This window comes from Sus scrofa, chromosome 15, assembly GCF_000003025.6.
Source record: "Sus scrofa isolate TJ Tabasco breed Duroc chromosome 15, Sscrofa11.1, whole genome shotgun sequence".
NCBI classification, from domain to species: Eukaryota; Metazoa; Chordata; class Mammalia; order Artiodactyla; family Suidae; genus Sus; species Sus scrofa.
In genome coordinates this window covers 103,539,501-103,553,577 of record NC_010457.5, presented here as the reverse complement: position 1 = coordinate 103,553,577, position 14,077 = coordinate 103,539,501, and the positions used below count along the sequence as shown (strand labels likewise).

Here is a 14,077-nt window from a genome sequence, read left to right as displayed (position 1 = left end):
TTCCACTGAACAAGTACATTAATAATACTGTAGTCTCAAAATACTTCATGAACCCTGAAATGATTGTCTATGGAAGGAACTTCATTTGCAAAATGAATGTGGCTAGTCACCTGCATACCAAAATCTCCAAGTATCTGAACAAATTTCTTGTGTTCCTTTCCAATCCAAGATCTCATTGGATCACGTACTTGGTAAGGTGTTACATGGGTGTGAACAATTATGCCTGTTTGTGCAAATTCTTTCAAGACTTCTGAATAAGTAATCCAAGTGTTGCTTCCTCCAGAGTGACCGCCATCCAGCCAGTACATTGTTTTTATGTTTTTGATAAAAGCATCTATGTTCTTGTCTTTCTTGGCTTCTTTCAATTCAAAGAGCAACTGATTCAAAACAACACAACCTTTACTGAATCCAATCAAAGTAAAAGAAGCACCATTTAGTGATGGTGGATAAAAACTCATGGCAGACTCATCAAATTTTTCACAGGTCCTCTCTTTTTCTCCCTGGCAACCATTAGTTGTATGAGAAGAACCAGATCTACAGTTAGATGCTTTAGAATCCTTATTCAAATCTTTTACATTCTTCTTTGATAGCAAACTCTTCTGACTTAAGTTAAAAGCATTAACCAATAATGTATAAAGGTGCTTAAAAGCTCCGAAGTCAGTATTGTGTTCTGGAGCACCAAACATATTGCTTTTCACAAAATTGTCATAACAACTGAATTTGTGGAGATGCATTCGGGAACACTTTATCACCCAGATATAACTATTGGGGAACCGGTGAGCTAAAATAGTGGCAACGTTTTCTAGACTCCAGTTTTCCCACTGATAATTCTCAGGATGACGAGTCATAATTTCATGGTAATTCTGAAAGGTAAGAAAGATGAAACAAATGTTAAATACATATTTATACAAAACTACTTCTGCAAAATTAGTTTCCCATTTTTATTTTGGGCCCATAGTCACCTATGGTTAGTGTACTAGAAATGACAACTATAAGTCTTTTACTTTCTGGTTAGAAGATTTTAAATAAATCTTCAGTTTAAGCCTCAAATCCATCAAAAGACAGGGTTATAAGATACAGCTAAATAGCACAGTAAAAATTTTTTAAAATAGAGCACTTTAGAAGGATTATAGATATTTTTAATGGATTTTATTTAGTATACATATGATCTATTTTTCCTAATACATTAATGAATATAAAAATGTGGTTTATTAGACAGACTTTTTGATCAACAGACTTTTTGATCAACAGAATTTTAAATACTTTCCTATCAAAGTTGCTATCCTGAACTCTTCCCTCTTGAGATTACTCTAGCAACCTGAAAGTTCTGTTTGATTTCAATTTTGGTATTACAAAGCTGCAATGAAGACTATAGAAAAATCTTTGTATACATCTCTGATTACATCCTTAAAAATAAATTCCTAGATGTAGGAAAACTAGGTCAAAGAAAATATTCATAATTTAAGGGTTGATTATATCGACTACAATCCTATCTTTCCATAGAGGTATGTATAATTTTTCTTGTATCTTTATTAAATTTCACTTGCACAGGGCAACTTATTCTAATTTGAATTTATTGAATATTTAAATGAAGTTGAAATTTTGTTCATATATTTATTAGCCATCTGGATTTTACTTGTGCCTGTTTATATCTTTTGCTTTTTAAAATTTGGATCTTATTTATTTATAAGTATTCCATATATATTATTAACTTTTTGTTTAGGTTCTAGGACATGCATATAAATTTTGTTTTCCTTTTAATTTTTATTCATAATGTCCTTGTTCTATAAAATTTATTGGACAACTACTGACTGGTCATAGATCAGAACAGATGAAATCCCTGCCTACATACAGTGCACATTCTATATACAATAAACAACTCCATAAGTAAATACAGCAGCACTGTCCAGAAGAAATTTAACATAAGCCACACATAAAATTTTTTAGTAGCTACATTAAAAAAAAGTTAAAAGTTAACAGGTGTAATTATTTTTAATAATATATTTTATTGAGCCCAATATATCCAATATATTATCATTTCAATATGTAACCAACATAAAAAATACTGAGATTATTACATTTCTTTTTTTACTAAATTTTTGAAATCTAGTGTATATTTTACACTTACAACACATCTCAATTTGGGTGCTAAATTTTCATCGGAAATACTTGATCTGAATTAAATTTCATAAGATTTACAGATGCAAAAGTAGATTCACACACCAAAGTTGTTCAAATACACTTTTAAGTTTTCTAGGAACTAAACTGAGTATCAGCATTTAGAGTTAAATTTTAAAATTTAGTTCCTTGATTAGACAATTTCAAGTGGCTAAAACTTCAATAGCTTCCAATGGCTAGTGGCTAGACAGGAGAACATAACACACAATGATAAATGCAAGATGGAGTAAAACAAAGCAGGGGAAAAGGAGTGCAAAGTTTTGGAGAGGGTGCAAGATTATTATTTAGAACACAAGGTAGTCTGCAAAAAGGCACTAGGTGAGAAGAATCAAAAGGAGCAGAATGAGTGAGTCATGATATTTCAGCAAAAGGATTGGAAGGGGAAGCGTAGTTTGCATAACCAAGATAGAGCAATGGGACCAGGGTAGCTCCAGTGAAGGAGGAGCAAAAGTGATCACCAAGGGGGTCAGAGAGATAGGTGGGAGGAGGGGACGCTGATCCCCCTGTAAGATACTGTGAGGACTCTGGCCTTTGCTCTGATATAGTGTGAAGTAGAGGGCTGATAAAATCTGCTTTGAAAAGATAACTCTGACTTTTATGCTAAGGCACAACCACTGAGCAGGGAGACCAGTAGGACATTACTGAAGTATAATCCCAATGAGAGAAGATGCTTGAACCAGAGTGGTAATAGAAGCAAAGGTGGTAAGAACTGTTCTGATTCTGAATATATTTTGCAGGTAGAGTCAACAGCATTTGCTAACAGACTGGGTACAGAGTGTGAGAGAGAGAGGAATAGAACTGTAATTTTTCCTTATTTCTAACAATCATATACCAATTAGGTTTAAATGCATTTCTCTTTTGACCTAGTAATTTCACTTCTAGGAGTTTATCTCAGGGATATACTTGCACACATGCATAAGTAAATCTGTATAAAGACATCTACTTTGCTTCAGAAGATTAAGGCAGAAATAATACACCCATGGGTTGTAAAATAAGGGCTAAAAAACCTCCTGTATGATATTATTTGTGTGTTTTTTTTTAAAGTTTGTATCAGCATAGAATGTATCCAGAAGGACATATAAATCAGTAACAGTGGCTAATCTTAGGGAAGGGAAATCAGAGACTGCCTCCAGTCATCTAAAGGGATGAAAGAGACTTTTCAACCTTAAATAAACTAAATTTTTAGCAATATACATATTTTTTCTATTTAAAAAATTAAGACTAATAAAAATAATACTATAGGAGTTCCCGTTGTGGCACAGAGGAAACGAATCTGACTAGGAACCATAAGGTTGCAGGCTCGATCCCTGGCCTCTCTCAGTGGGTTAAGGATCTGGTGTTGCTGTGAGCTGTGGTGTAGGTTGCAGACACGGCTGGGATCCCGCGTTGCTGTGGCTCTGGCACAGGCTGGCAGCTACAGCTCTGATTAGACCCCTAGCCTGGGAACCTTCATATGCTGTGGGAACGGCCCTAGAAAAGGCAAAAAGACAAAAAATAAATAAATAAATACTACTAAAAAATTGAGTCTATATACAAAAGTAAAAGGAAGACAGAAAAACCACCAATCCATAAAACCACCATTAGAAATAATCACTATTAGGAGTTCCCATTGTGGTGAAGCGGGTTAAGAATCTAAAGGCGGGTTCAGGTTGCTGCAGAGGTGCGGGTTCAATCCCTAGACCCATGCAATGGGTTAAAAGCTCCAATGTTGTTGTGGCTGTGGTGTAGGTCATGGCTTGGATTCAGTCCATGGCCTGGGAACTTCCATTGGCTGCAGGTATGGCCATTAAAAAAAGCAAAAAAGGAAGGGAAGGAGAAAGAATCACTATTAAAATTTTGGTGTCTAGTATTCTGGTGTTCTTTTGTATACATACACATATACAAGTATATAAGCGTTCTTTATTTCTTCACTCAACAAGATTATATACAGTTTTCACTTAAAAATATAGATATGATTTATCAATAATAGACTTATAGGTATGATTCCTTATCAATAGACTTGTATATTATAGGTATGACTCCTTATCAATAATAGACTTGTATCATAATTTTTAAGACTTCCCATCAGAAAGATTAGTATCAGTTTACACTCCCAATGGAAGTATACAAGAGTGCTTATTCTCCCATATCCTTATCCACACTAGCTATTAGCATTAATTAAAAAAAATTCTTTTGCTACTAAGGTAAAATGATATCTTACTTTGGATTTAATTTGCATATTTTTATTCCTAATCAGGTTGAATATTTTTCTGTTTACTGGCAATTTTTTTTCTTTTGTTAATTCTTTATTCATATCCTTTGATAATTTTCCCAACAGGATGCTCAAGTCCTTAACAGTTTGTACCTCATTAATACTACTAGTTTGTCATATATGTTAAAAAATATCTACCCCCAGAAGGCTATCATTTAATTTTTTATGGATTCTGCTGCTGCCTTCTGCATACCCAGATTTTTGAGATATAAAATTACCATAGGAGCTTAGATCTGAAAGGGCCCATCTAAATCCTTTTTATAGCTAAGGAAACTGAGGTCCTACAAACTAGTTACTTATATAGTTATTCAGTTAATGAGCCAAAATGGACTCAGGATTTTATGACCTGTTTAGTCTCTTACATAGTAGGTAGTAATCTTGGTATTTTCTTTGATTAGTCCCAGGTTACCTGATCAGAAGAGGAAAATGCTCATACTAAGTAACTGTGTGTACTAAAATATAAAAATGGGATTGTTACTCTTGTGTCCAAGCCCAGCCTAAGAATAATGTGTAAGTACTCCTATATTCTAAAAAGAGACAACAGACATCCCCACAGGACTTGCAAGTTGGTAGTCAAAACTGATTCTGCTATCCAGGCTATTAACCAAGGGCAATTTACAGAAGAGGTTGAAGAACGTGGGAAGAAAGGTTTTCTTTTGATAGAGTTTTCATCCCATTTGGAAATGCAGTGCACTTACTCTCCTTGAAAGGGTTAAAGCTTAGGGGACATGCTTCTCATCCCCAATGAAGCAGGTGACAAGAGGATTCCTGGAGAGACTGAGGAGTGCTTACTCCACAGGTAGATGCTTGCTGACCTGCAAAAATTTAAAGGCCCACCATGAACTACTACTGAAGTACAGGTGCAAAGGATTTTTAGGAAAACTTGATCTGTGTCTCCATGACAAAGACTTAAGCTAGATGGACTACTCTTACAGCAGAGTGAGGAGAGCTATATGGGGTATGAGCTGTACTTCCATTAAAAAAATGGATTAAGGGGGCATCTTTGCTTAGCATAAAGTGGACATCCTATGTAAGCAAGCTAGAAGGACTGGAGTAACAGGAACCAGCCTAAGAAGGCTGCTTGACATAGCACACAAAGCCCCAGGGTGTATGACCAGATGTGAAATAATAGAATGTGTGTCTGTCTGTCTGTCCCTGATTCCTGGCACAGAGCTCCTAAAACCTTTGGAATTGCCTGGGTGATACCGGCTGGTCACCAGAAATCTGGTCACCAGAAGATCAAAATCAAGACATGATTAGAAGTTTGGAACTTTCAACTCCAGTCCCCATTCTCCAGAGAGGGAATGGAAATGAAGTTAATGACTGATCATACCTATGCAACAAAGCCTCCATAAAAACCCCCAAAGTTTTAGGTTGGTGAACACATGGAGGTGCTGGGAGAGCGGTGCACTCAGAGAGAGCATGGAAGCTCTATACCTCTTCCCCTATACCTTGCCCTATGCATCTCTTCCATCTGGATGATCATCTGTATCCTTTATCATATCCTTTCATAATAAATGGGTAAACAGTATGTAAACTGTTTTCCAAAGTCCTGTGAGCCATCCTAGCAGACTAACTGAACCCAAGGAGGAGATCATGTGAACCTCAATCTGTAGCTGCTTAGTCAGTACAGGTGACAACCTGGGACTTGCAACTGGCATCTGAAATAGGGAGGAGAACAATCTTATGGGGCTGAGCCCTTAATGTGTAGAATCTGACACTAACTCCAGGTAGATAGTGTCAGATTGGAACTAAATTATAGGTAATGCAGCTGGTGATGCAGACTTACTTGGTGTGGGGGAAAAACCCCACACAACTGTTGTCAGAAGTGTTGAGTGTGGTAACAGTGTGAGTAGCAAAGGAGAGACATACAGAAGTGAGTCTTTTTCTACTAACCAGGACATTACACTTAGGGCATGGCCATTTATATATCCTAGTGTTTAAGAAAGCAAAAGTTTTTAAAAGCTAAAACTGGAAATGAACCAAATGTTCATGAACTGCTGAATGGGTAAGCAAATTGCATATCCATGCACAGAAAACTATTCAGCATTAAAAAACAAACAAAACCCCCCCAAAAAACTCCTGATAGAGGCAACAGAAAGAATGAATTTTGAAAGCATTAGGCTAAGTGAAAGAAGCAAGATACAAGACTACATACAATATGATTCTTGACTAATGAAAAATTTAGAAAAGGCAAAACTATAGTGAAAGAAAGCAGATGATTGGTTGCTCACAGGTAAGAAGAGACTGAAGTAAAGCATGGGGTACTTTTTAGGATAATGATGTTTTATCACATGATGCTGTGATGGTTACATAATTGTATTTGTCAAAATTCATTAAATTGTAAGCTTACACTTAAAAAACAAAGAGGTAAGTATAATTCTATATTTCAAGGATTTAAAGAGGAGGATATCTTTGAGAAAATTGGCAGGTACTTATTAAAAAAATTTCTGATCCCCCTCCAACATCACTTCTGATAAGAAACACACCAAGAGGTACCAAAAGAAGTGTGAATTACTAAGGCCTCAGCTTTCCCGTAATTCAAATGATAAAAGGGTAAACATAGAACAAAAAGGGACATACAATGACAGGAACATCATGAAAGTAATGTTAATTAGGGTTTAAAATTACGTTATCAACCAGATTAAATTAATACCAAATAATGAATCTGTGTTAAGATGAGGCAAAGCTTCAAATTGTATCCTACAAAGTTCTGTTTGGCCCTATTCTGTTCAATATTTATCCAAATTAAAAGATATAGAAAGAATACTTACTAAACCTATATATGATATAAACCAAAAATAAGGGTTCTAAAAGGATCAATACACTAAAAAGATGAACTGTATCTGACAGGGTAAATTTCCTAAGGATAAGCATTAGGCTCAAAGGAATCAAGTGCAAAGATAAGGAAATCTGAGTCTAAAAGCATTTCATATAATAATAGCCAAGGCTTATCAAGCACCTAATGCATTATTCAAAGCAACTTACACACATTTATTCATTCAACAAGCTATCTGTTGAACACTTACTTCATGCTAGTCACTAAGCCTCACAGATATAACAGTAAAGAAAATAGACATGAAGCTTTCATTGTGCTAGTGGAAAACAGACAAAAACCAAAATGAATGGCTAATACAGTGAATGAAAGGGATAAAAATAAAGGAGAAAAGTTGACAGGATCCCATGCACGTATAATTTTTAAATAGAAAAGGCTTCACTGTGAAGGCAACTTCTAAGCAAAGACTTGAAATAATAGGTGAATCCGTGCAGACATCTGCAGGAAGATTATTCTAGGCAGTGTATGGCAAACTTCTGAGGTCAAGTGTGCCTACCATGAGCACTATGAAGAAGGCTGGCATGATTGGTGTCTTCTACAGAGAGTAAAATAAGAAAGGAGAGAGAAAAGCAATAGTCAAAGGTCTTGCAGGCCATCAAGAGGACTCTGGCTTTTACTGAATGACAAAGGAAGCTGTTAGTTTTGAGCAGAGGTGTAGTATGATTTGAGCTAGATTTTTAAAAGATTATTCTGATCAATTCTAGATACATTTAGAGGTAAAGCCACTTTATTTGCTGATGTATTAAGAGAGAACAAAAGGATTGACTTCAAGATCTGTACTCAAACTATTAAATAGGAGTTTCCAAAAACTGAGAAACAAGATGAAGATTATAGGATGAGCAAATTTAGGGGTAAAGATCCAGAGATTTTATTAAATGTCCAAAAGGAAGTATGTGCATACTATTGGCAAGTCTAAAGTTCCAGGAAAATGTCTAGGCTAGAACACAAATGTTGAAGGTTGTCAGGGTACTGGTAGTATGTAAAGATACAAGACTGAAAGAGATCACAAAGGGAGTAAGAGTAGTCAGGAAAAGTCCAAGAACTGAGCGCTACAGTACTCCCCAGTAATTACAAAGGTCATCAGAAAGATAAGGCAGTGTAACTCATTGGGTATTCACACATTTATTTAATCCTCAAATATCTTCTATACGTCATTATTCCCATTTTGTAGTTGAGCTGGCTGCAATACAGAGAGATTGAACAATTGGCCAGATATTTCATAGCTAAAAAGTGCAGAATCAGGGTTTAAACCTAGGCAATCTGGCCTCAGAGCCTTTTATGCATTATTCTCTATTTCTTCTGAAAAGACCTGGGTTTTTACAGCACTTCATACTCTGCACAAATCAACAGTATATTGCTGTCCAAAAGGCTAATGGAATCTCGGGCTACATAAAAGAAATGGACGCTGTCAAAACATAAGGAGGTATTAGTCTAACTATATTTAGCTTTTTTAAGACTTCATCTGAAGTCTTGTGCTATATTCTGATTGGCACATTTTAAAAACATTTAGTAAGTGTTCAATGAAGGTTAGTTATCATTACTATCATCATCATTATTATTATAGATGCACACAGTAGCTGGTCCACAAAACTCTGGAAGTCACTGTCAGTAGTGCCATGTTGCTTTCCCCAAACTGAGCAAAAAGGCCTCAACCGAGTAAATTGTCTTCTCCTAAATCTAAGCACTAATTTTTTCATGATGAGCAGTCATCTAGACCAGTTAATTATTTGGAGGGCAAGAGAAGAAACTATATATACCTTCGTCATCACTTGACTCAGGGCACAAAGTTGGCAGGCACATTGTTTTAAAGCATTAATTTCAAAAGCAATAAACTGTTTAATAAACTAATTGTTTCACAGTTCAACAAACACATTTAGCCATATTCTAGCTTTACCTGATAACACTAGCACTACCCAAGAGAACTTTCTGCAGTTGATGGAAATAGTCCATAGAAATGCTCTGTATTTGCACTGTCCATTACAGCACTTAGAAACCTTTGGTGCTACTGAGCACCTGAAGTTAGTGCGACTAAGAAACTGGATTTTTAATTCTATTTAATTTTAATTAATTTAAAGTCATATATAACTAATGGCTACTGTACTAATGACAACAGCAGTTTTAGATTAAGATCCAGCTTTCCAAGACAACATATCCTGCAGCCACAAAATTAATAATAAAGATAATATCACACACTAGGACTTCCCGTGGTGGTTTAGCGGAAACAAATCCGACTAGTATCCATGAGGACATGGGTTCCATCCCTGCCCTCGTTCAGTGGCTTAAGTAAGGATCCAGCGTTGCTATGGCTGTGGTGTAAGGCCAGCAGCTACAGCTCAGATTTGAACTTACATATGCCGTGGGTGTGGCCCTAAACACACACACATACACACACACACACACACTCATTCACAAAAACAAAAGTACAGAATTTAAGTGAGCATCAAAGTATTGACATGCTTAGCAATTACTGTCCCTTTCTTAGGGTTACTGAGAATGTCACACCTAGTAAAGCCTTTTTTGTTTACTTGTTTGCTTTTTTAATAACTGCCAGCGTTTTTTGAACACTACATACTAATTTAAAAGCCATCTCTCCGTCTCCTGCCCAACACCCACACACACACACACCCCTCTGAGAAACCAAGTTGTAGAATAAATATACATTATCTGTCTCATTTCTATGTCTTAAATTCCACTTCCTGGACTGCCAGCTCGCTCTTTCCAGGTTGTAGCCCTCCAAACACAGCCTTCCTCTGGGGCTCTATGAGGAGGGGATTAGGGGCGTGGAAGGGGCGATTTGGGATTTCGTGGAGCCACCCGGGTTAGCACACGTGTGGGTGTGTTCAGGCGAGGCACGGAATCAGGCAGCAGCTATGACGGAAGAATCTAGAGAATTCTCATAGCCACAAGGGAAAGGAACAGGTGCCCAGGAAGGCCGCAGGTTACCTGCACATCCCCGGGGAAATAGAGAACGTGATGCTGGGGCGGCGTTTGCGGCTCCACCTTCGTCGGGTCCCCAGGGAGGTTCCGCGGTTCCTGTCCCTCCCCCGCGGCCACCGCCCCCGCCGCCAGCAGGAGCAACTCGTTGCAGCGCTGCGGATCTGCACCCGGCACCGTGGACAGCCGCAGGCACTGCGGTCGGAGCCCCTCGGCCGAGGAGCAGAGCGCGCCGCCGCTGCTGCTGCTGCCGCCAAGGTTCATGGTTCTGGCCTGAGAGCAGGTCGCGGCGATTCCGATTCCGAGTTGCGGCAGAAGAAGCAGCAGCGGCGGCGACCGCAGGAGCCTGAACCCCCACATGGGTCGCCGCCGCCAGAGCGGTTCGTGTGGTGGGGAAAGTCTCGAGGGAGGAACTTCGGCCCGGCGGCACCCAACGGTCAGCAGGAACGGCCCGGGCGGGACCTGCAGTGGGGGCAAAGTGGCGTCAGAGGCCGACGTCCGCGCGCAGCGTGCGTCACGGAAGGAGGGGTGTGCGCGAAATTCGACTCGGGTTCCCGGGAGGAGGCGACGAGGGGGCGTGGCCCGGGAAGGACGTTTATGATTGGTGGGTTCTGCACCAGCGGGAAGTTCGAACGGAAGTCTCGGAAGGAACCTGAGGAAACGCAAAGGAAGAGGGAGTGAGCCGAGGACTCCCAGCGGGAAGGGCAGCCGTTGTGACATTCCTATAGCAGAGGCTGCCGAAGGTCGCTGTCCAGTAGTGGGGTAGAGAGTTTTGAGTATACCATGCCCCTCTTTCTGTAGACTCAACTTTCAGGTGAGGTTTTTCTAGTCCTTCGGGCCTTAAAAGAGACACAGCCCCAGAGATAATAGAGTAACTCTGTCCTGTGGGACAGAACTTCTGTGGGAGGTCTTTTACGTGTTCTGCATGAAGAAAATCTCCCTCTTCTCACACCCTCGCGTTTCCCTGCGGACACACAAAGATTTCTAGGTTCCTGAGACTTGATTTAGTTATGAAGTCTAATGCGTCTCTGGTAGCAGGGAGCAGGACACAAGGAGTGGGATGGGGGAAATGGGAACAAGCTTTAGTTGTTACACATTTGATGTCATTTTGATGTCGTTGGTGTTTACAGCCAACGGGACTTGCTATTTTAGGGTTTTCAAAAACCAGCTTGAACACTAGGAAAGTCATAGGTGTCCAACAATTATCTGTACCCAGTTGAGTATGAATAAGATTTAACTAAAAGTATGCAAAAGACGAGGAAGGGGGGAGCCCAGTGTTCTAAAGTCCTTGTGAGGCAGGGCACTGTAAGGTAATGTGTGGGAGAAATAATAGTGAGAATTTAAAATATTACAGCCAACATTTATTGAGGCATATTGTAGGCCAGAAGTTGAACTAGGCACTTCATATATTAACTCTTCTGGGTCTATATATGTGTGTACTTAAGTACACACGCTCTTTTCTTTACTCCACATATCAAATATCAATAAGTAGCCTTGAAGTATGAATACAAATGAGTAAATGATAAAATGTAGTTTTCTTACATATACTTATATATACTTAGTGACTTCAGAGAGGTATAATATGATAGCCTACTCTGGTCTAATTATTGAGTTTCATCTGACATCATAATAGTAACCAATCAAATTTAATTTTACCAAGTATATCTGCTGCTTCCTAAAAGTAACTGGTTAAAAAGAAGCAGAGGCTAATTATATAATAATGAATATATAACCATATTTCAGCAATCAACCTTCATTTTATTTTGTGAATCACATGCATGTTGTTACCATCTCTTGTTAGGTAGAGGATTACTAAAATGTAATCCATAAACCAAACGTTTTCATGGGGTTTGATTTTTGTGGTCTTGTTTTTAGGTTGACCTTTTAATTGAATCTGTCATTATTGAAGGGGGTGGGAAATTCTTGTGTTTTAGAAAGAAAATTAGGAATTCCCATCGTGGCGCAGTGGTTAACGAATCTGAGTAGGAACCATGAGGTTTCAGGTTCGATCCCTGGCCTTGTTCAGTGGGTTAATGATCCGGTGTTGCGGTGAGCTGTGGTGTGGGTCACAGACGCGGCTCAGATCCCGCGTTGCTGTGGCTGTGGCGTAGGCCGGGTGGCTCAGCTCCGATTAGACCCCTTGCCTGGGAACGTCCATGTGCCACGAAAGCGGCCCTAGAAAAGGCAAAAAGACAAAAAAAAAAAAAAAAAAGAAAGAAAGAAAATTAAGTATAATAACTATTAAATATACTACAAGGTTATTTCAGTAGCTCTAAGATAATTGAAATCTTTGAGAAATACAAATATATGATATAAAGGGCACAGTAAAGTAACAGACTGAAGTAAGCACAAGGTTTTTTTGTTTGTTTTGTTTTATCCCCACAGACAAGGATTTACATAACCATACAGGAGCAACTTCCGGAGATAGTAATAGCTCTCAATTACTCAGCTGAGGTATGTATGTCATTTATGGTAAGTCATTAACACTGTAATTCCTTCTCATAGGTACCATTGATATTACTGTAATATGGTGTTTTCTCTCCATCCCCTCTTCCTTTTTCCAGGAAGACCAATTTTGTAAGCAGTACTTTTCTAACAACCATGGGCACAGACAGCCCAGCACTGTCTTTCTTTATTCTCTGTAAGAATGGACTTTCCTTCCTTGCTAGAAGTCTTACATATACCAAGTTGCTATAGCCAGGTGTTTGGGTTTAGCCCTCCTTATAACAGATAGAGATCTCCACAAGGATTTTATTTTGTTTGTAATGCAAAAGCGTAGCTCATCTTTGGACTCTTGACAGTTCTCAAGAGATCTTGAGGGCTCTTGGAACTTTTGTTATACCACTCAATATAATATATAGAAAAAGTTAACAAAATTAGACGGAATCTGAGAATGGCTAATTTACCTTGGAAAGGATAGCATTAAAAGATAATTAGTTTATTACCTCTGTAGATATTACAGTAGTTACAGAGATTAACCCTATATCATAAATAGTAAAATTGGCCATCTGTAATACAATGAGGAATGGTAAAAACTAGCAAACTAGAAAGATATGTCATATTTGAAGGAGGCAGTCACTCTTTACCACAATCCAGCTATAGAATGAAGGTAGCATTTTGCCAAACTTTTAGATTTTTCAAGGGAAATCAGATGCTCAGATTTTTATGTGTCATTTCCCAATTTGTAAATGTTGACAACTAATTAAATTTACTTTCAAAACATGTATCAAATTAAATGTATGTATAGGCCAAATTTGGCTTGTGGGCTGCAAAAGTGCAATTTCTCTGCTAAAAGGTAAATGAATGGATACCAGAGACCTTGAGCATGCGTTCCTGTACGAAATTGAATGGGAAAGAAATAATGGGGAAAGATTTTAAGAAATTTTTTCATGGGGTGAGAATTTGATCACACTTGATATTCTTTGAGAAATGCCAATAAATGCTTTAATTCTTTTCACTTTTTCTTAGTTTTAGACAGGTGCGTTTTGAGTCTCTGTACCAAAACTGTACATTGAGTAGAGCAAGCTTCATATGAGTTATACAACTCTAGCATATAATTTTGACCCCAAAGGGAGTTCCTGTCATGGCACAGTGGAAACAAAGCTGACTAGTAAGCATGAGTTTGCAGGTTCCATCCCTGGCCTCGCTCAGTGGGTTAAGGATCTGGTATTGCCATGAGCTGTGATGTAGGTCGCAGATGTGGCTTGGATCTGGCATTGCTGTAGCTATGGTATAGGCCAACAAATGTAGCTCCGATTTGACCCCTAGCCTGGGAACTTCCATATGCCATGGGTGCAGCCCTAAAAAGAAAAAAAAAAAAATTATGATACTTTGCCCCCAAAATGCCTAATAAAACAAGTTTAGAGAATAAAGGCAGT

At 38.4% G+C, this 14,077-nt stretch overlaps 1 protein-coding gene across 7 annotated transcripts in view; it reads left to right on the top strand.

Annotated features, from left to right (window-relative positions):
- The window catches only part of LOC100522040 (formiminotransferase N-terminal subdomain-containing protein-like), a 181,709-nt gene continuing 178,052 nt past the window's right edge, over positions 10,421 to 14,077 (top strand). For 5 of the 7 annotated variants that reach the window (XM_021075940.1, XM_021075939.1, XM_021075932.1 and 2 more), the window contains exons 1-2: positions 10,421 to 10,635; positions 12,585 to 12,653. In XM_021075940.1, the coding sequence (XP_020931599.1) occupies positions 10,558 to 10,635; positions 12,585 to 12,653 (147 nt within the window). In that variant the 5' untranslated portion in view covers positions 10,421 to 10,557. Of the gene's footprint in view, positions 10,636 to 10,874; positions 11,014 to 12,584; positions 12,654 to 14,077 lie in introns of those variants that run through there. The other 2 variants (XM_021075933.1, XM_021075934.1) reach the window with 1 other exon arrangement.